The 23,489-nt window shown below is 41.5% G+C and overlaps 1 protein-coding gene across 2 annotated transcripts in view; it reads right to left on the reverse strand.

The window, feature by feature from the left end:
• Positions 1-23,489, reverse strand: part of BAZ1A (bromodomain adjacent to zinc finger domain 1A) — a 38,753-nt gene that overhangs the window by 3,929 nt on the left and 11,335 nt on the right. For both annotated transcript variants that reach the window (XM_075282873.1, XM_075282872.1), the window contains 18 exons: positions 18,901-19,026; positions 17,507-17,585; positions 16,117-16,283; positions 15,836-15,931; positions 15,021-15,159; positions 14,278-14,424; positions 13,187-13,282; positions 12,012-12,236; positions 11,752-11,917; positions 10,202-10,309; positions 9,861-9,973; positions 8,597-9,121; positions 5,243-5,403; positions 3,739-3,884; positions 3,324-3,472; positions 3,060-3,152; positions 2,684-2,931; positions 515-702 (listed from right to left, as the gene is read on the reverse strand). In XM_075282873.1, the coding sequence (XP_075138974.1) occupies positions 515-702; positions 2,684-2,931; positions 3,060-3,152; positions 3,324-3,472; positions 3,739-3,884; positions 5,243-5,403; positions 8,597-9,121; positions 9,861-9,973; positions 10,202-10,309; positions 11,752-11,917; positions 12,012-12,236; positions 13,187-13,282; positions 14,278-14,424; positions 15,021-15,159; positions 15,836-15,931; positions 16,117-16,283; positions 17,507-17,585; positions 18,901-19,026 (2,972 nt within the window). The remainder of the gene's footprint in view (positions 1-514; positions 703-2,683; positions 2,932-3,059; positions 3,153-3,323; positions 3,473-3,738; positions 3,885-5,242; positions 5,404-8,596; positions 9,122-9,860; positions 9,974-10,201; positions 10,310-11,751; positions 11,918-12,011; positions 12,237-13,186; positions 13,283-14,277; positions 14,425-15,020; positions 15,160-15,835; positions 15,932-16,116; positions 16,284-17,506; positions 17,586-18,900; positions 19,027-23,489) is intronic.

A 23,489-nucleotide genomic window follows, 5' to 3' on the forward strand; every position in this document is an offset into this window, starting at 1 on the left:
AAAGATAGGTCAGTTAAACATGCAGTTTCTTCTGCAACATATAAGGTTTTTCGTTAACCAGTTAAAGGGGTATTCCTATTAACATAACCATATCCCTATTTATAGATAATTAAAAGTTAAACAGTTTTGCAAATAGAAGTAGTTAAAAATTCTACAGGGTTTTAAAGATTTTCTTTAACATCTTAGTGGTGACAGTCTGTTGTCTAGATGGGTTGCCAATGGATAAAACCACAAATGCAGAAACTGCCTATGGTCTGGGACTTGTCAAAAACCCAGCCATGATGTCCTTATTGTAGCTGGGTTATCAGACAGGGACATTACATGTATGAGAAGATATCATGGCCCCTATAAGAGCATCATGAGTGATTTACTGAGCTTACAATGTTCCTGCATGCATGGTTGTATCCCGATCTAGACAACAAGACTGTCAAGACAGATAAATATTGGTCACTGTAGTTTTGCTCCCATCACACATGACAACTCATCCCAGAGACAAGTCATGAGCGTAGCTGACCTCTCTTCTTCTGACATGGCAGCTTCCTCATAGTCTTCATTTTCTGACTGAGCTTCCACATCATCTTCTTCTAGCAGATCTTCCTCTTCTTCCTCATCACTGTCCACTGAAGGCCTCCTGCGATTAGGCCTGCGAGTCCTTTCCCTCGGTTTACACTCTGGACAGAACCAGTCGCCATCAGGAATAAACTGGAAAAGAAACCCCCAAAAAATCTCCATCAAACTGGAGCAAATAAAACACATGACGACATATATTATATAGTCACTGTGACAGAGCCAAGCGAAATTAAAAAGGTGAACTACAAGTGAAAGAAATAACCAAGTTGGAGAACATCAGATTATGTTACATGCCATTCATTAACTGAACTGCATCTGCTGTGAGCGGAGACCTTACACTACAGAAGGACAACTGATGTGAGTCCAATCCATGGGCTTGGTCACTAGACATTAACCCATTGCTAGAAAGTCTTAGAGTAAGTTCACACAGGGTTTTTTTGGTCAGGATTTTGAGGCTGTATGCGCCTCAAAATCCTGACCAAAAAGAGGGTTCCCATTGAAATCAATGGGAGACGGTCAGGTCTTTTTTCCAGGAACCGTTTGTTCTGGCTCTCGGAAAAAAGAACGGACATGCTCATTCTTTCAGGGTGATTAGCCTCACGACATCCGCCTGAAGACACTACCTCCCGACTAGGCCCATTCATTAGGGCCTATTCCAGAGTGGAGTGCGCGACTGGATGCCTTCACCTCAGGCTCTGGACAAAAAAACCCGTGTGAACTTACCCGTAAAACCTTTTTTTTTGTGGATAAGACGTTGGAATAGCCTTTAGAAAGGCTATTCATCTCTTATCTTTAGACGTGGTCTCTGCGGCGCCGTTCCTTAGAAATACCGTTTTTTACCGGTATGCAAATGAGTTCTCTCGCAGCAATGGGGGCGGGCCCCAGTACTCAATCAGTGATGGGGGTGTCCCCACCGCTGCCAAGGAAGTGTCTCCAAGTGCCGCCTCCTTCTTCATCCACAGCATCATCTTCTATGTCTTCTTCCGGCGCAGGCTCGTAACTTCTTGGGTCTTGGGCAGAGCAGACTGCGTAGGCGCACAGGTCACGGGAAAATGGCTGCTTGCACAGTATTGTTAGCGGCCATTTTCCCGTGGCCTGTGCGCCTGCTCTGCTAGAAGTTACAAGCCTGCGCCGGAAGAAGATATTGAAGATGACGTGGCAGACGAAGAAGGAGGTGGCGCTTGGAGATACTTCTCTGGCAGCGGTGGGGACGCCCCCATCGCTGTTTGAGCACTGGGGCCCGCCCCCATCGCTGCGGGAGAACTAATTTGCATACCAGTAAAAACGGTATTTTTAAGGAACGGCGCAGCGGAGACCACATCTAAAGATAAAAGACAAATAGCCTTTCTAAAGGCTATTCCGACATCTTATCCACATGAAGAAAAAAAAAATAAAAAAAATGTTTTAATGGTAGAATCCCTTTAATGTTTGGGGTCCATGACTGACGAACTATATGCAGAGGCTGCAGCCTCTTCAGTACTTACCTAACACATGGCACTGTACCTTTATACAGCAGCTGTGCTTTATGTCACAGCTCAGCTCATTCACTTGAACATGACTGAGCTGCTATCAGGCCATGTGACCGATGAATGAGACCTCGCATGGCTTAAAAAACAGAAATATCCCTCACAGAACGTTACTGTGGCTTCAAACCAGTGATCCACAGGGTTCTCATGTTGAACCTCCACAAATCTTAGAGTAGGTCACCAACTAAAAGTCACAAAAATCCCTTTTAATCATACTCGGCTTAGAGATTCCACACAACAGTTGTTTCAGCCGCACCGCAGGCAATTTTGGCTGGATCGGCATTTCCAATGTGTTGAGATGAGACAAAGGAGTAGAGACCAGAGACTATGCTGAAAGGCTATGGTGGGTTATCATTTAGTTATATATTTTTAACTCCTTCACCCCATTTACTAAAAGTCTCTATCCAGCTAGGCTATGCATTTAAAATATAGAGTATAAATCCCTTAGAACACAGGTGACGAGTTTCTGCAGTGGGTGCTGAAGCTTTATCTGCTTTGCTTCACCACCAAGCCTTGTCGCTCCTTGCCAAGTATTCTAAGTAACCGGAGATGCGCTTTAATTACGTTAAATATGAACTAAAAATTACCTTCAGTTTTGGCCTGACACAGAAAATATGGTGCCCTCTCTCACAGCCGTCACACAGGATCATGTTCTCATTATCACCTTTTTTACGGCAAACCTTGCACCTGGCATTCCGAATGGATCGGGACCACAATACGCTGCGATCCAGTGTGGATAAATGGAGGAAGATTTGAGATAAGCTGCTAGATGACAGTAAAGATTCTCGCCAGCGGTCCAGCACTGTTCTTTGTACACGTCCATTGTCACTCACATCTGCAATGAGAAAAAAGCCCGATTACCATTTATTACTGCCACTGCCTAGGTTTACTTTTGTTAGGTTTCTTTTCTTACAAGCACGTTCCTGACTCTAAGCTATAACCTACCGTACTAATATCACTCACCATCTCTTTCACTAGTTTGATCTTCATCTTTCTTTTTTTTGTCATCCTTCTTTTTATCCGCTTTAGAGTTCTTCTTGCCGTCTTCTGCATCACCTATTTAATGAAGAAATGAATACGTCTCACCGTGACGTCAGTGCATGAAGGGATGATTTCCATTAAAGGGGTTGCTTCATGGACAAATTAAGTCAGAGAGGAGGTGCCTTATTCAGACAGGATGCTGGTTTGAACCCGTCCTAAGCAAAATTTCATCCACGACTCACTTACCAAGAGGAGCTTTTAGGTATTTGCGTTCCACTCCTTGCTCTATTTGCAGTAATGCTTGTGCCAGGTAATGTACACAACTGGCTGATGGTTGAGGGGTGCTGCCATTTGTGGATGTGGCACTCTGGATGTCTGTTTTCAAACTCTGGAGCCTGCAGAAATAGTGTGCTTTTAACATAAAATTTTCTCTAAGTATTTGTCTACTTAGTATAACATCCTGTCTATGTGCAACGTATGTGTGTCCCACTTGGCAAAAGCAAAATAACCAGAACTGCTTTGGAAAAAATTGTGCAACTGAGCAGTGAGGGTGCACTGGCTCACTCAATGGGTGCCCTGCACTGTAGATTCTGGGCCTGAAGTCCAAAGTGGGCAACCCATTTAAATTAGGAACCTGTATTAACATGTAAAGGTTGCTAACCTGTCCTTATTGCTTTGATTTATGTCATTTTCCATCTCAATGCCATTATCTTCCAGTTTTGTGGTTCCATTTTCTTTTGTTTCATTATCCAAAAGTTCATATGTGCAGTTCTCAAGAGCGAACCTCCATGACTGTCTGTCAGGCACCTGGAACGTAAAGCAAAACAAAAACCAGGAGGCTGTTACTACATCAACATTAAAATACATCTATCTATCTATCTATCTATCTATCTATCTATCTATCTATCTATCTATCTATAGCAACATAACCTAAAGAAGTATTCACAGCAACAAAGAGTCAATGTATATTATATATGTAAGGCAGACACTAGTGTCATGGTTTACATTTATTTAAAAAAATAAATACAATGAAAAATTATATATATATATATATATATATATATATATATATATATATATATATATATATATTATATCTATATCTCCTATATCCTACTAATCCTATCCTACTAATAATAATAAATCATTTATTTAATAATGTATGTTTGTTCCTCAATCACGGCCAAACGGATTTCATTGGAATTTGCCACATAGCTAGAATGTCACTGGGAATCGAACATAGACGCCTTACTGTCCGCGCATATTACCGGGCTTGGCAACCGTGAGCACCGAAATAACGTTCGGTGTAGGCTGAAGGACCGGAGATGATGTCATCTCAGGCTGTTGAGCCATTACCCAATTGGCTCGAGCAATGGAGGGGCCGGAGCTTATAGACGCTGCGGCCGGGCACAGAGCAAGATGAAGAACATGGCGTCGCATGTGCGGGCAGCTGTGTGCCGAACATGCCGCCAGTGTTTTGGCCTGCGCAGCGTGGAGCGGTGGGGGTACAGTATATATGTGGCCTGAAAAAATGCCCCATCAGTGGATTTTGTCAAATGTATGTGATGCGTATAAATTGAGTCCCTGCAGATGATATGCATACCACCTACTACGAAATCGACTGAAAAATGTCACGAGAAATGTACAAAATTGCCAAATACTCATCATCCAGGAGAGAAGAGGATAGAAATGGCGAAAGACAATCATTACATTTTGTGAAATGGTGCAGTTTTTTTTGGCCACCACTGTATATAATATATATAAATAAATAAATAAAAAAGCAACGACAGCTATGCTACATCCATTATGGATAATGTTGTGCCCAGATGTGCTCCACTGGCTTCTATAGGGTCCTCAATGAGTTATGGTATTTCTAATTGCAAAAATACCCAGTCAAACATCACCATAAAGGCTGACTGAACACATGACAAACCCTCTCAATGCAAATGTGAACCTATGTGAGCATCCTGCTCCTGTAACATTGCTTGTAACGTTTGAGTTAGTGTCTTGGAAGCAATGGTGAATCCTAACTCCAAAAGGTGACAACTAATATTGTTGTCACTCCTGCAAAAAATACCTGATTTACTTCACATTTTTACATTTTGAGTATAAATCCGAAGAGAAGAAAAGGCTAATGCTAAGAACCATTTGCAGTTAATACATACCTTAACAGAACCAAGGGTGCCCTGGTAAATCCGCTCTTCAATATCTAGGAGGAGCTCACACAGTCGGCGTTCTAGTTGCTTTTGAGCAGTGACCTTTGTAGGTTCTTGCGCCTTTGGTGGTCTCCCCCTTGCAGGTTTAACTTCCGTTGGAGATGGATTGCCTAAAGAAGTAAACTTATCACTCACGCAATCCACATTATATGCATATAAGCTCCACAAAATTATACAGGTATTGCTTACATAAATATCTGTAAAGTCAAAGAGGACAGAGCTTAAAGAGGACCTCTCACTGCCCTCACCCATTTATAAGTTCTTAGCATCTGTTAATAAGTTTCACTGATTCCAGCGCAGTTGAAATTTTCTCTCTAGGCTCCACCATTCCTCAGCAACAAGTGCAGGCATTTTTGGTGTCTGATGTTCCCTGTGAAGGGTGGTGTTAGGCAGTGGGCGGGATTCAGAGCTCCAATCAGAGGCAGCCAGTGTCAGAGCTCAGAATCACACCCTTTGTCTGCTCCTGCCTGACACCGCCCTCCTGACAGTACAGAGCCTACAGTCATGGCCAAAAATTTTGAGAATGATACAAATATTAATTTTTACAAAGTCTACTGCTTCAGTTTTCCTAATGGCAATTTGCATATACTCCAGAATGTTATAAAGAGTGATCAGCTTAACAGCAATTACTTGCAAAGTCAATATTTGCCTAGAAAATGAACTTTATCCCCCAAAACACATTTCAACATCATTGCAGTCCTGCCTTAAAAGGACCAGCTAACATTGTTTCAGTGATTGCTCCATTAACACAGGTGTGGGTGTTGATGAGGACAGGGCTGGACATCAATATGTCATGATTACGTAAGAATGACACCACTGGACACTTTAAAAGGAGGCTGGTGCTTGGCATCATTGTTTCTCTTCTGTTAACCATGGTTATCTCTAAAGAAACAGGTGCAGTCATCATTGCACTGCACAAAAATGGCCTAACAGGGAAGAGTATCGCAGCTAGAAAGATTGCACCTCAGTCAACAATCTATCGCATCATCAAGAACTTCAAGGAGAGAGGTTCTATTGTTGGCAAAAAGGCTCCAGGGCGCCCAAGAAAGACCAGCAAGCGCCAGGAACGTCTCTTAAGAGTGTTTCAGCTGTGGGATCGGGCTACCAGCAGTGCAGAGCTTGCTCAGGAATGGCAGCAGGCAGGTGTGAGTGCATCTGCACGCACTGTGAGGCGGAGACTCTTGGAGCAAGGTCTGGTCTCAAGGAGGGCAGCAAAGAAGCCACTTCTCTCCAGGAATAACATCAGGGACAGACTGATATTCTGCAAAAGGTACAGGGAGTGGACTGCTGAGGAGTGGGGTAAAGTCATTTTCTCTGATGAATCCCCTTTTCGATTGTTTGGGACATCTGGAAAACAGCTTATTCAGAGAAGACGAGGTGAGCGCTACCACCAGTCTTGTCTCATGCCAACTGTAAAGCATCCTGAAACCATTCATGTGTGGGGTTGCTTCTCAGCCAAGGGAATCGGCTCTCTCACAGTCTTGCCTAAAAACACAGCCATGAATAAAGAATGGTACCAGAATGTCCTCCAAGATCGACTTCTCCCAACCGTCCAAGAGCAGTTTGGCGATCAACAATGCCTTTTCCAGCATGATGGAGCACCTTGCCATAAAGCAAAGGTGATAACTAAATGGCTCAGGGAACAAAACATAGAGATTTTGGGTCCATGGCCTGGAAACTCCCCAGATCTTAATCCCATTGAGAACTTGTGGTCAATCATCAAGAGAAGGGTGGACAAACAAAAACCTACAAATTCTGGCAAAATGCAAGCATTGATTGTGCAAGAATGGACGGCTATCAGTCAGGATTTGGCCCAGAAGTTGATTGAGAGCATGCCAGGGAGAATTGCAGAGGTCCTGAAGAAGAAGGGTCAACACTGCAAATATTGACTCGCTGCATTAACTCATTCTAACTGTCAATATAAGCTTTTGTTACTCATAATATGATTGCAATTATATTTCTGTATGTGATAAAAACATCTGATAAACACACATAAAAACCAGAGGGCAGCAGATCATGTGACAATAGAAGATTTGTGTCATTCTCAAAACTTTTGGCCATGACTGTAAATAGTATATCAGGCACGTAGAACAGATCTGTACAGCAGCAACTTTATCCACAGATCTGATGCAGTATTTGAGTGATAACAACAAGCGATACTTTATCCACTTAAACAGTGGGAGCTAGAGAAAAAGATTCCAACGGTGCCAGAGGCAGTGTAGTGGCGCCTATTAATTGATGTAATGAATTTGACTTGGTGGAGGACGTTAAGCGCCCCCTTTAATTGCACATCAGACACTAAAATGAACTGCAATTGTTGTTTGGGAATGGATGGAGTTAGAGAAAAAAATTCCAACTGCGCTGGAATCAGTGAAGCAGCGCCTATTAACAGATGCCAAGAACCTGGTGGAGGTGGTGAAAGATCCTCTTTAAAGAGGGGTTTCCAATAACCACACCAGAAGATAAGTCTTGTATCGCCAGGACCCCCAGCAGTCACTGTATGTAACAATAACGTACATGTGTAACCACTTCTGTGGGACTCAGAGTGATGAACTAAGCTGTCAGTCTGTCCCATTAAAGTGAGTTAAGCAGTGAGCATGTATACGCATTACCTTTCCATAGACATGAGGAAATCTGAAACTCTCATTCTTATAATCAATGGGGTTCCCAATGTTTAGACACATATTCCCGACCTTGTGGATAGGATATAAGCATTACGCATGGGAAAACCCACTTTAAAGCTATGACGCCACGTTGCGGAAACGCAGCTTTTCTTGTTGCAGATTTTGTTGCATTTTTTTGGAGCCAAAGTCAGTAGTGGGTTGAGCAGAAGGGAGAAGTATAAGTGCAGCCTATATATTTCCCATTCCTTTTGTAGCCTGCAACAAAAAAAAAGCTGTGTTTCTGCAATGTGGGGCTTCAGCCTAAAGCTTATTCATTGTAAACAGCAGCGTGGCAGGTCAGACGGACCATCTGTTCCAAACACATAGAAAAGCTCTGTACAGCAGCAACTTTATCCACAGACCTGATGCTGTGCTTGAGTGATAACAAGCAATACCTTATCCACCTGATAGAGAAGACCTACTAGATTTGAGGGGATCCAACTGCTGGGGTCCCCCCCCCAATTATCTGAATGGGGTACCAAACCCCTAATTTGAATGGAGCAGTCTGATACAGCACTCTGCTATATTCAGCTGTCCCAAAGACTTTGAATCGAGAGTTCAGGTAAGTTCACATTGCATAAAAGGAGGATGAATATGAGGAATGATATCTTATGCCATGTAAGATAATACAATGCAATACCTGACATATGGAAACGGTTTTCTGGGAAATTACTCAGCCTCTGGCAGATTCTGGTCTTCTCTTGTATGAGCATGTCTTTCAGAGTACTTTCCCTATATCCTCGTGTGTTCAGGCACTGAATCAGTTCATCCAGCTGCTCTACTGTGCTGAAGTAGCTCCAGCGGTTCGGCTTATCGACAGGTTTAGGAAGCTCCACTTTCTTTTCTACATCTTCCTCAGGCGAGTCGTGACCGTTCACTTTAGGATTATTGTTGGTTTCGCTTTCCGAATGTGATGGAGGTTGTAGCATATCCTCAGTTATACCAGTATAATCCTCCTCCACGAAAAGCCCTGGGATGGAAAAGAATGTCCAGAATCGTCTATACCATCGGTCTCGGCCTAGAGGGATGATGTTGGTGCAGGAGGTGACCAGTTGCATCTTTTCCAATAATTCCTGTTCTTTCTTCTCCTGTTTCTGCTTCTGTAGTTCTTCTACGGCTGGCGGGTCCTTCTTTTCCAGGGAATCAGCATTTTTCTCTTTCTGACCTGAGATGTGCAAGTGAACAATAGAAACATTATTGGAAATATTCTTAATACACATAATAGATAAGCAATAGGCTTCTATACAGCCATTAGAAAACATAAGCTTTACGCCATATTATAATTTTGCAAACCCGTAAAATACCCACTTCAGCTACAGAACAAATGTATGTCTATAAACCTATATATTTGTACAAGAGGTGGATATGAGGGTGGGGGTCTATTTGTAGATCTGCCAAGTTTTTCATTAAAAATATGCACATATCTGTACAGACACATATACAGATGGGTTGTTCTATATTGTAGACACTTCTAACTTGGACTATAGACTGTATTATATTGTGTAATGTCAATGTTACGAGAACATATACAGTACATTACTGCTTGCCAGTAAATCCCAGTGTGGTAAGTCTATAATCTATATAAAAGTGAATGTTGACTATGGAAGTATTTACGATGGGCATACAAGTAAAGTTGGATATACATATAGCAAATCTTTATCCTCTAAGGGGGCATTCACATGAAGTAATGTGGCGCTGATTCTGCCACGATAACTCCCGGCAGAATCAGCGCTGATGAAAAGACTCCCATTGACTTAAACCAAACCCATTGAAGTCAATGGGAACCTTTTTATCAGCGCTGATTCTGCTGCGAGTTATCGTGACAGAATCGGGGCTACATTACTCCATGTGAATGCCCCCTAAAGAAGCCTTTGTCTTGTAGGGGAGTATCTGCATCCATTTACCTTTTCTTTTCTTTCCTCCAGATGCCAGGACTTCTTCATCCTCATTGGCCATGTCCTGGTCTCCTTGCTCAGCATCTTTATTCTCAGAGCTTATGTCCAAGTCATCTTCATTTCTAGATTATTTTTTTTTTAAGGTGAAAAGGTTGTAGTCTAGGAACTTCATACGTATATACAATGTGTTTATTGTATTGTTCTAGATTTTACTGTTAAAATGTACAGATCTTTTCTTCTATTACAAAAGCATCCTTGGACAGATGTTTGCAACTGACTACACCCACCCAAACACATAAGTCTAACTTAGATTTTCTCAGATCTGATCATGTATTAGCAATGCTCCTTACCCTGCGCTCTTTGCTGAACTGCTGTTCTCATCTTCTCTCAGTTTATCTTCCTTATCCTTCATCTTCAGCTCTTGCTCCTTCAGCTTCTCTTCTTTCCGCTTTCGAATTCTTAAATAAGGATTTTGATCTTTTACCATTAGTTTATGCTCATTTTTAATATATAAATCAATAAGAAACACAAGTATTCACTAGATTAGTGTCATTTTCATTCCTGCAATCTGTCTTGCTTCTAACCTTTTCCTTTGAGACGTTTAGAAAGTCTTGGACATTTATACATTGGACATTCTTACCATTCATCAGGTCAACAGAAATTTATGGCTTGTTACTTGCATTTGCAGAATACAGGGCCGAATGAGAGGTGAACGGGTTATTAAAGACAAGGCATATCATATGAAACAGGAAACACAAGCCGCAAACATACACTAAATGATTATCAGCCAAACCTGCCAATTGCAGCAGTATTGGCTGGACGTCTATTAGATATAGGGAGTAGAGATGAGCGAACACTGTTCGGATCAGCCGATCCGAACAGCACGCACCCATAGAAATGAATGGAAGCACCTGTGACGCCGGCCGGCCGCCAGCAAAGTCAGCGTCACAGGTGCTTCCATTCATTTCTATGGGTGCGTGCTGTTCGGATGAGCTGATCCGAACAGTGTTCGCTCATCTCTAATAGGGACATCACAACTTTTCCCTCAATAGCAGATGTCAGGGGAGATCAGGATTGGACAATTATATTTCATTCTGCCATCACCAAAGGATGCAACAACTTCCTCTCTTGTCTCAATAAGTACACATGCACAACTCACTTGAACAAGCAAGTGAATTAGGAGGTGGGATTGGATGAGATAGCTGTCAAGTGAACAACTGCTCAGTTGATAACTATCTTCTGTGAAGGCCCAGCATAACTCACAAGAATGCACTGTGGAAAACCAGACAAGAAACAAAGCAGTTAAAATGTTAACATGTAACAGTGACATGACGGTCACCGATTGCTAAAACAAAGCCGAGTCAGTCAGCTGAGCATTGCGGTCCTTTCCTTCTATCTATCAACCCTTCACATTCTGAGCAACCTATATACTGCTCACTGAAGAGAGTCAGATACAAGGAAAGGCCATATAGTGTTAAGAGTGATTCTGCTCCTTTGTTTTAGCAGTTGGTGGGGGTCTCAGCACACTGAACCGAGTCTATCAAGTTATGTATTTTATAAAAATGATTGGCACCCTTTAAAGGGTTTTTATGATCAAAGACATTTATTGCCTTTGCTTGAGTTTGATGAACCAGAACTGTCTGGTCAGTAGGGTGTGCATTTACTGTTCAGTATAATGGACACTGACGATATACACATGGACACTTGTCTATTGGAACCGAAGGATCAAGGCCCCTTGAGTTGCTTGTTATTCCTAGGATACAAGAGATCCCAATCACTTCCACACACCCCATCATGTATGATCAACAGTCACTTATGGATTTTTCTTTTTGTCATCTATACTTTCATGACTTCACTACCTTAATATGACTGTATGTGCCAATTTTATTTTTATACAGACCTAGCAGCAGCTTCTTCCTTTTCTTTCCGGTTCTGCTCAGCTTTCAGTTCTCTGAATTCTTGCTTCGCCTGGCGCAGCTCTTCAAGGCAATCCTCAATATAGTCTCTGGTGGAAACTAATGTGAGCAGCTTTCCACACAGGGCATGGAGAATTTTTAACTTTTCACCTAGAACATAAAAAACAACTGAATAACTTCTATTTCTTCTTAAATGAGCAAAAAACACTCTGGTTACTCCATTATCAGAATCAGCATATCTCACCGGGTAACAAGTCGTACACGGACGTACTAGACAGCTTCTTCAAGACTCCAGGATGACTGATACGGAGCTCCAAGCAAGCATCATCTGTTGCAATAAAGCCACCCTGTTTTTGGTACCGATATTTTGCATTGGCAGAGTTGGATTCAGTTCCGGAAGCCAAAATATGGAGACGGAGAATCTCTGAAAGTGTGCAGCTATCTAAATCCAGCTCTTTCAGACTGCAACCTGAAAGTGAAAAGTCAAACATAGTCTAAATTTTTCATATAAAAATGTATTCTCGCATAATTTTCTATACTGTGTAACCTCCTGAGTACAATTAGTATATATTATATATGGTGGAACTGAAAATCTGTCACAGGAAATCTGGTCTGGATAAAGGATTATCCAGATTTTATGGTCAACAGCACTGATTAGAATCTTATGCTTCAAGATCTATTGCATAGATTAATCGCCACTTATACCTATTAACTAAATGTTTTTATCCTTACTTTCATATATTCTTTATACACCCGTTATTTGATATTTAACCCAGTTTTGAGTGTTGAAACGCGTCACCTAGAAATTCAGTTAGGTCCTTTGAACACATTTCCAGCCTCAGTCATCCTTGATTGGTGGAGTCCAGCAGCGCCTACTAGTCCCTATTCTCCTCTCCATTATCCTATACTTGTCTCTGGGTGCCAGTGTAGGGATGGAGCTGAAGCTGTGGACCTTCATTACTTCTATCATTACATACCTTCACCAGAGTGGTGTCTGTTCATACTACCTCATAAAGGTGGGTATATTCACCTATGGCCCCCTGGGGTCCATTCACCTCGTCCTAACTGGGTTGTGGCTCTACTGCACCCTGAGGTGCAGTTGTTTGTTTGTTTTTTCTCCTGATAAATTATGTGGCCTTAGTCATACATATAATAAATGTTAGAGCTGCCACCAGGCCAATATTTACCACCTACTCAACGTACAGGTCATTAATGTTTATGGACGGACCACCACTTTAGATTTTATATCCTGCCCCCAAGCAGTTTACAATATTAATAGAAGATGAGTAATTTACATAATAACCCAGGACAGTCACAAACACAAGCTTAAATATAAAAAAAAAAAGTGTTCTTGGATTCATTCAACTTACAAAGACAACCATAAGTTATTATACTGTTTAAGCTTACAATATAACATACCATGATTTAATTGGGGCCAAGCTGCTGCTAAAGAGGCTACTGCGTATAGAGCAGATGTTGTCGTGTCTGTATTCTCGCCCAAAGCTTCTGTTAGAGCTGCAAAATACAATACATCAGATTGATCCTCTTAAGTCTGTCTGTGTAAATTCAATCTGGTTAAAAAAAAACCCCATACACGCAAGATTAAAAAAAAATAAATTAAAAAGCCTTCCAATTGTGTAAATTGTGTCAAGTGAATGAGTGTTCTTTGTTAGAGTCTTGACATAAAGCAGAATCCCAGAGAAGATTTTTTTTTTTTTTTTTTTTTTTAAATGTCCAGCCACTTAGCACAGGGCATACTGATCTGATGTAGTGAAGAATCCAAGAGGTGAGAAATCTCATAGTTACACATCAGTATGCCCTGTACTGAAGGACTAAACATTAAAAATATTCTCTACTATGAGCTGATCAAGGGGAGCTAGCATTCCCAGAAACACTCCTTCCCAATAACTGACCCGTGTAAATGTGCCTCCAATAGCCTTATAAAAGATGCCAAATTATTGGCCGCACATCAACCTGTGCACGAAGGGAATGTGCTAGCTCTGACAGTCAAAACTGTATGAGAAGGAAAGATCATATAGTTTATAGATGAAAATGAGCAAAGATTAAGGGCTCGTTCACATCTGCGCCCGGCACTCCGTTATGCAGGTTTCCGTTTCCTGCATAAAACAGAGCAGGATACGGAAACCTGCAGGACTCTTTCATACCCATTCATTTGAATGGGTGAGAAAGCTGTCCGGCCGTGAAACCGGGTTTTTAAATCCGGACACAGAGTCGGACATGCAGTACTCTGTGTCCGGATTAAAAAATCCGGTTTTGCGGCGGAGAGCATAAAACACTCACCACCGCTCACGGCCGGACCCGGTCTGTGCTTTCCGTCTTCTGGCATGCAGAAGACGGAAACCATAGAACGGAGAGTAGAACGCAGGTGTGAACCCAGCGTAATATGTTAGAACATCAATAGGTGCTCATCTGTTCGAACAGTGGCCAATGGAAATGCAGCCATAGCTGCAAACTTAAAGGCTCCTATTGTTTCCATAAGAAATCATTACCTTTTGCTTCTTTGTCTGTTATTTGGTCATTGGCCACATCCTCTTCTTCTTCTGCCAAGGCCTGGAAAATGGCACTCAGAAAAAAGAATAGAAGCTCACAGAGTGGTCCTTCTGCATCACTGCTAACCAAAGCCTCTTCAAGCGTTTCTGGCAAAAGAAAGGAAAGAAAACAAAAAAAACACACACCTTATTTTATATTTCTTTAATAGAGCATTGTTCAGAAGGGACTGACGGGTCACCTCAGTCTGAGATTGCAGGTGCAATTGCAGCAGAAGTCCCCATATGTGGGGGTAAACTCCATATTTCTGTATCACGGCAGATGGAAGGTGCATTTTGCAAGTGCCCTATATTGGCATTGGATCAGCAGACCCATGGCTGGGCCACAACATTTAACAAAGATAAAAATACAAAAGTGCACCTGTAATGTGTGTGTCTAAAAGGGGCCTTAAAGTGAGACCGATAAATAAAATATGTATGTATCTATCTATCTACACACACACACACACACACACACACACACACACACACACATTTAGACAACAAACTGAATTTATTTTTAAAGTAATAAAGCAGGATTTGTGTATGCTTAGATGTAGCAGAAATCTCTGAAACTGATCACCTTTTCCATTCATAAAAATAGAATTCTTTCCGCAGCAAGCAAACAGATTTCAGATGAGTGAGTCAGTCACTGAAATACTAGCAACTGTGATTAAACCTCTTAAAATGAACTGAAAGCCACCTACCAAAAGTCATTCCTTCTGGAAACTCATCCTTGAGGTCAAACAGATCCCCAAATGCATGAAGAAATTCTAACACCATAATAGCATCCCCAAAACATTCAGGAGGGAGTCGCGTTTTCACTGGAATCGGGGCAGGAAGTTCCTAGGTAGACAAAAGAAAAAAAAATCTAAGTACCCAGCTAGTTCAAATGGGTTTTGTAGGTTCAGTAAATCAATATTTGCCAGCTAAATAGTGCTCGTTGGGATTGGGGAAAGTGCTGTGCCAGTGAAAGCACATGGACCCCATAAACTATAATGGGGTCCATGTGTTTGCCACCAGATCTCTGCAGGGATTGGTGCAGGCAATGTGCAGCAAGCACACAGACCCCATTATAGTCTAAGAAGATCTGTGTGCTTTCACTGCACAGCGCTTGCATTTGCGTTTGGTATTCCGTTCAGGGGGTCCCCATGCAGACTCCCAGAATGGATTAGCATCGCAGATGTGAACGAATGGTTAGTACATACTACGTTCTGCATGCTATATACATATTAGAGGGTCTTTGCCCCAACTATCCCTCCTCTCCGTTATTGATCTGCGTACAGATAGAGGAGAGGATGAGAGACAATGACCAACCTCAATTCCTGTAAGTCATCTATATAAATAAATATCAAAATCCATCTCTATAAATTATATAACAAAATAAGAAAGGAACTGATATACAGGTTTGGTGTCAAAATATCAAAAAAGAAGAAAATACACATTTTTATTCAATTCATACACTGAATAAAAATGAATATTTTCTTTTCTTTATAAACTAACCACACATCAGCAAACCTACTTTTAAGTCATCGCATTCTATGTCATCTCGCCGCTGATTCCACATTTTTATGCGCTCGGCATATTTACGTTTCTCCTCACGGATTTTCTCTCTCTCCTGAAACAAGAACAGAATAAAATGAAATTACATATTATACAGGTATGGCGAAGCTAATGGTTATAACATTTCAACTCTACTATACAACAAAAATTCTCCATTAAGACCAAAAGACTCCCAGTCATGAAAGTGTTAACATGAAGTTATATTGGTTTGCACAAAAAAACAAAACAAAAAGGCATTACCTTTTCTCTTTCAAGTTTGATCATCTTTTTTTCTTCGCTTTTCTTCAGCCGTTGTACCTGGACAGTCTTTTTAAATTCTTCTTTTTGCTGTACTTTGTCCTGCTTTTCTTTGTTCCTGGATTGTATGCGTGCGGCACGTTCCTTCCTTAATCTTTCCTTTTCAATTTCTAAAGGGGGAAAAAAAAAATTAATGAAAATCAAGTTAACATTGTTGCAATCCTGAGCTCCAAGCTTAACTTTGGCTTCAATACGAATCCCACAATCCCAAGACGGGAATAAATATGGATTTTCTGATCCCCTGTCTAGGGGGATAAATATAAGACAAGGCTGTTGTATCTACCTTCTTTGCTGCTGTAATAAATTTTCACAGAATAAGGGGGAATTAGTGAAAAATCCGCTATGTGTCCCATAAAAATGGTCTGTAAAACTTAGAGGTTGTATGGAGCCTCATGCATAAGGTCCTCGAAAATTCACTTTTTGGGAGGGGCTCAGTTAGTAATGACTGTGATCAGAGTGGACTCTGATCACAGTTATCATCTCCAGGTCTCCCCTGTATAGTACAGCGGAGACCCATTGGCTATGGCGGCTGCTCTGCTGCCATCTTTAAAGACCTGGCATCCACTGTAATAGGTCACATGGTCATGTGATGGACACACAGGTGAACAGCTCATTATAGTCACAGCACAGTAATCATACATGTGTCTGGTAACGAGCTGTGCACCTGTATATCACATGACCATGGACTGTACATCACATGACCATAGAATGATTTTTATCCACTGGGATTAAGCAGAGTGAATAACAGCAAGCAGAGATCTAGAAAACCGTGAGCAATTCATCCAGAAAGTATATTGGAAAACTGTGAAAATTTTTATTATACAAAAAAATAACATTTGTCTCTCAATATTGGTCTGAAATTTGACAGCCCCTTTATGTCCCAACAGCAAGCTATGCTAAAGGAACAGTCAATACACTATTACTGTATCAAGTCACCTGATGGTTACTGAAAATTCCCTACTGTTTTCTCACTTTCATCCTGCAGTTATCAAGAGGGGTTCATTTATTAAATCAGCGATTACTGTAATAAAGTTGATCACTTGGTTCATTGTCTCGGGTCCCGCCCAACTGTTTTACTACATGTTACGTTATGCTGTTTTCAATGGTTATGCTTTTAATTTTTTTTTTTTTTTATTAAAAAAAAACTAGATTAATTAAATATATAATAAAGTTGATGAGCTATTGATGTAAAAATATAAGCAGAAATATCAACAGCAGGATAAACAAGTTGAATATAATGAATGACAAGTCTAAAGATAGACAGACCGTCAGATAGATAGACGGATTGGAAATTTTGAATCAGCCCCAGGATCTGGAAATGCAGTTATCTTACCCATTGCTTTCAGTTCTCTCTTGTGCTGAAGGATTCTCTCTCGTTCCCTTGCAGCTACTGCCTGCTTCGTTGCATTTTCCTAAAGCCGCAAGGTTACAAAATAATTACATAAGTCAAGCTGAAATACATGCATGCCCTCTAATACCAAATCGGGTTGTGCAAATTGGGTCTAATGCAGAACTCCTGCAGTTAAAGCGTATTCTCACTTCCAGAATCATATCTAAAGCTTAAAGAGGACCTTTCATGTCCTCGACAAATGTGGTTTTATGTATCGCTAGAAAGTCGACAGTACGCTGAATTCCTTCCCGCTAAATTCTTTGAAGTCGGCTTTCCCATTATGTGCCCCGAGTATTGATACAATTACTGATAGCTCTTCACGGTCAGAAGGGCGTTCCTGGCAGTCTAACTGGGAACACCCCTCCTGACAGTACGGTGTGTAGCACTATACTAAGCAGTGAGGAACGGCCCCCCCAGTACTAGTCTATGGACAAGTACTGTCAGGAGGTGGTGGAGGGGGGTGGGGGGTGTTACTCAACGCTCAGAGTCATGGTTGGGCAGTAAGGAACTCTCCCTTACAGTATAGTGTTACACACACAGTACTATCAGAAACAACCTTCTGACAGTGAAGAGCTATCAGTAACGGCATCAATAGCTCTTCACCCAGGAAAAAAAAACAGGTATATGCGTTCTCATGACATATAAAACCAAAGTGGTGTATTTAGTTGTTGAGCCTGATATGTGTTAGAACAGTGCCTAGGTTATCTATTCATGACAATCTAGTAAAACACTAATGCAGTTTAGCCAGGAGTGGAACCACCAGAAGGGAGTAATACAAGTGCTTCTTTTATATTTCCAATTCCATATGAAACCACCCTTAACTTTGGCTCATAACTGAAGCAAAGTCTGCAGCAAAAAAATGCAGTTTTTTTTCACAAAGTGTGGCCTCAGCCTTAAGATTTTTCAAGGTCATAATGTCAGAGGCCCATGTCCAGCTCCCAGTATCCTCGCTGATTAGTCGCCTGCACAGGCTGCAGCACACAGGCAAGTCCCTTTGCTGTATTGGTTATTTCAGCTTATTCCTATTGACTTGTATGCATTAAATCTACAATATCCTGCACCCCCACTGCTTATTGTATGGCACTATGGTGGATGGGCAGATGTAACCAATGAAGAAGTCGGAGTGCTTGCCTGAGCACTGTGGCTCCTTCATACAGCTGGTTAGCAAAAGAATCCAAGCTGGCTATTCAAAGAATAAGCGATCAATACTGTCATCTTGAAAGAGTCTTTCAGATATAGATAATCTTGGCAGCCATGGAATGAGGAACTCCACGAAATCCCCTCTATTGGAAAATGGGTTTCTGAAATCGGACTACTCCTTTACATTTACCACTTACCCTTCTTAAGTGCCTTCTGGCTGCAGCTGCTTTTTTTTCTGCTGTTACTACAAATCTTGGAGGCTCATCGGGAAAATAATGAAAGTAATTTTTCCCTAAGACTTGATACTTTGCAACACTACTTGCCTACAAAATAGAAAGAATGGAAGAATTGTTTAAGGCTGTTGGATTAAATCTGACAATGTGTCTCAAGCATCAAATTATGCAGTAGTCAGAGAGCAGTGTGTGATGATCATGGAGAGGCTGCAGGGAACACTAATACAGTTGCTTTAAGTCCATATCATGTAGATTTACTGCAGTTGTACATAAACTTTGGTGAATTACACAATAAAACCAGGATGTGTAAACTACAAGTCTTTTAAAAGGCAATCTGTCACGTCAATTTGGGACACTAAAAAAAAACAACCTCACAGGTCCTTATGGGCCAGGGGATTAGTGTCCCGAAACAAAAAAACAAAAAAGCCTTTATACTTACCAAGAGATCAGTCCAATGAGTCTCCTCTCCACATGCATACTTAAAGAGTTTGTCCAGGCAATTATTATTATAATTTTTTTTATTGTAGATTGTGAGCCCCATATAAGGATCACAATGTACAATTTTTTTCCCCATCAGTATGTCTTTGTAGAATGGGAGGAAAGCAACGCAAACACGTGGAGAACATACAAACTCCTTGGAGATGTTGTCCTTGGCAGGATTCAAACTCAGGACTCCAGCGCTGCAAGGCTACAGTGCTAACCACTGAGCCACCGTGTTGCCCCCAAATAAATATTACACTCAACTGTCCCCAGTGTCTTTCAAGCATGGTCTGGTCCTTTTGCTCCGATATCTTCTCAAAGTGAAACTTCCTACTGGCTGTGATGTCATGGGTCTCTTCTGCTGAAGTCGCTAATTAGCCTCAGTGATCATGTGACCACTGAGGCCAATCAGTGGCCTCAGATAGAGACCCGTGATGTCACAGGTAGTGACTTCATGTCCTTCAGTGGCCTCAGTGGTTATTTCTGCCACACGTCAACACTGGACCAAGAAGACTGGTCTTCGCTGGGAAACACCAAAGCACCATGGAAAGGAGAGTATGAATTTTTTTTTATTATTATTATTTACAGTTCCCGGCTCTTTTAACCCCTTCCCGACCCATGTGGTACTATTACCACATGGATGTCTAGTGCTTCACGACCGATGTGGTAATAGTACCACATGGATGTAAACAATCCCCGCAGCGCAGTGCGGGCGTTCTAGGAGCGGGTGTTAGTTGTATCTGACACCTAACACCCTGCTCCATCACCCTCCATTGGACATGAGTGCCGATTTTGGGTTTTAACCCGTTGATTGCCGTGATCAAACATGATCACGGCAAACAACGGGTTGCCCGATCGTGTAGGGGTCCCCAGCACCCCCCGCTGCGAGATCGGGGGGTGCTGGTATCCCTACTAAGTGGCCAGGGGTCTGTTTAGTGACCCCAGCCAGCCCTGAGTCCCACTCACCTTTGTATCCTGGCCGGCGTCTTCTGGAAGTGAGTCTGTGCCGTCCGTACGACTCACTTCCTGTTTCTAGAGTGATAACACACAGGCTGTCACTGCAGCCTGTGTCTCACTCTAAACTAGAGCATCAGTGATGCAATCATCACTGCTCTAAGTGTCCCATAGGGACACATGAAAAAGTTAAAAAAAAAAGTGGAAAAAAAAAATAAAAGTGTTTTGAAACAATTAATAAAGTTATAAAGCCCAAAAACCCTTTTTCTCTATAGAAAATGAATTATATAGAAAAAAAACCCTAAAAATTAATAAAAACAATACATATTTGGTATCACCGCGTCCGTAACAATCTGTACAATAAAACTGAAACAATATTTAATGTACACGGTGAACCACAGAAAAAAAAAACGGAAAAAACCCGCCGGAAGTAGTGATTTTTCGCCATCTCACCTTACAGAATGTGCTATAAAAAGTGATCAAAAAGTCAAATGCACCTCACAACAGTACCAATAAAAAGCACACATTGTCCCGCAAAAAATAAGCCCTCAACCAACACTGTCAAAGAAAAAATAAAAATGTTACGCCTCTCAAAATATGGCGATGCAAAAAACATTGATTTATGTCTCCAAATGTGTTTTTATTCTGCAGAATTAGTATTGCATAAAAAAATAATATAAATGAGGTATCGCCGTAACCGTACCGACCCGCAGAATAAAGATAATATGTTAGTTATACTGTACGCTGCATGGCAAAAAATTTAAAAGGTAAAACGCAATACCGGAATTGATTTTTTTTTTTAATCCAGCAAAAAAAGAGTTAATAAATTGTATTCGGTAAGTTGTAGGCACTCAAAAATGGTGTCATTACAAAATACATCGCATCCCACAAACAACAAGCCCTTATATGGCCACGTCACCAGAAAAATAAAGAAAATACAGCATCTAGTAATGCAAGAACAAAAGCCCGCAAAAACCGCCAAATTATTAGAACACGACTGGCTGCATCAGGTAGAGAATATATAAGCTGTGCGAGCGAATATCAGGGGACACCCCAGATTTACAGCTTATGAACGAAAAGACACCAGAAGTGACCCCAAAGTGACCCCCCAGAGTGACTCCCCCAATCATAGGAGCTACTGGGACATAGTAGGCAATTTGGTGTTTGCAATGTTCTCCGCACTGCTTATATATTCCCTCTTCGCCATCCGCTGTGCAGTCACGTCCGGGATACTAATACTCACTACACCCCCTGATACATTCTTTGAGGGGTGCAGTTTTCAAACTGGGGTCACTCCTTTGTGGAATCCACTTTTCCGGTACCTTACAGACTCTACAAACATGACATTGCGTCCAGATACCAAACATCTGAATCTGTACTCCAAAAGCCTCATCGCGCTCCTTCCCTTCTGCGCCCTGCTGTGTGCCCAAACTGCAGTTTATGCCACATGTATGACACATGTATGACACTGGTGTACCCAGGATAATGCACGTAATGTCATATGTGGGAATAAACTGATATTAGGGCACAGCCAGACACAGAAGGGAAGAAGGGTTATTTGGTTTTTGTAGCACAGACTTAGACGGTTTGGGGTTTTTTTTTGGATGCCATGACACTTTTGCAGAGACCCTAAAATTGCCCTTACAAAATGGGGTCACTTCTTGGGGAATTCCAGTTCACTGGCACCTCCAGGGCTCTGCAAAAACAACATGGCACCCAGAAAGTCCCTCTAAATCTGTACCCCAAAAGCTAAAAAGCTCAGTGCTCCTTCCCTTCTGAGCCCTGCTGTGTGCCCAAGCAGCAGTTTACACCCACATATATAATTTTTTGCCCCTCGGGATCGCCCACTTAATAGTTTTAAGAGTGCAGGTCTCTGACAATACAAAGTGGGTGCAACGTATTGGGCACCGAAATGACATATTTCTTTAAAAATTAAAATTTTCATTTTGTACATTAATTTTTGGGAAGCATTTTTTAGGCTCAAAATGATAATACCCCTTGATTCATTCCTTGACGGGTGTAGTTTCTAAAATGGGGTAACTTTTGAGGGGTTTCCATTGTATTGGTACTTTAGGGGCTCAGCAAATGCGACATGGCACCTGAAAACTGCCCTCAAAAGCCAAATAGCCATCTTTCCATTCTGAGCCCCACCATTTACCCATACAGCAGATTATGGCCACATATGGGGTATTGCCATATTCAGGAGAAATTGTGTAACAAACTGGGGGGGCTCTTAATTCTCTAACTACTTGCAAAAATTAAAAATATGGCGCTAAATGGACGATTTATTGGAAAAAAAGTAATTTTTCATTTTCACATCTCAATGGTAAAAAAAATCTGTGAAACACCTGTAGGGTCCAAGTGCTCACTAAACCCCTTTATAAATTCCTTGAGTGGTCTAGTTTTCAAAATGGGGTCATTTTGGGGGGGTTTCCACTGTTCTAGCACTTCAGGGGCTCTCCAAATGCAACATGGTGCTTGAAACAGATTTCAGCTAAATTTGCCCTCCAAAATCCCAATAGAGATCCTTCAGCTCTGGACCTTACAGTGTGCCCATACATCACTTTACATCCACATATGAGGCATTTCTGTAGTTGGGAGAAAATGCTTGACAATTTTTGGGGTGCATTTTCTCTTTTAACCCCTTGTGGAAATGCAAAATTTGAGGTTAAAGCAACATTTTATAGCAAAAAATGTCACTTTTCCTTTTGTTGGGCCAATTCTGTTACACTCCTGTAGGGTCCAAGTGCTCACTATACCCCTTGGTAAATTCCTTGAGGGGTCTAGTTTCCAAAATGGGGTGACATTTTGGGGGTTTCCACTGTTTTGGCACCTTGGGGGCTCTGCAAACAGGACATGGTGCCTGAAAAGTATTGTAGCAACATCTGGCCTACAAAATCCAATTAGCGCTCCATCCGCTCTGAGAGCGACCGTGTGCCCGTACATTAGGGTAACAGAACATATGTGGTATTGTCGTGTTCGGGAGAAACTGTGTAACAAAATTTGGGGAGCAATTTTTCCTTTAACCCTTAGTAAATGTGTAAATTCTAGGGCTAAATGAATATATTAGTGACAGAAATTGAAAAATGTAAATTTGACCTCCATTTTGTTGTAATTGC

Source organism: Leptodactylus fuscus, chromosome 7, assembly GCF_031893055.1.
Source record: "Leptodactylus fuscus isolate aLepFus1 chromosome 7, aLepFus1.hap2, whole genome shotgun sequence".
Lineage (NCBI taxonomy): Eukaryota > Metazoa > Chordata > Amphibia > Anura > Leptodactylidae > Leptodactylus > Leptodactylus fuscus.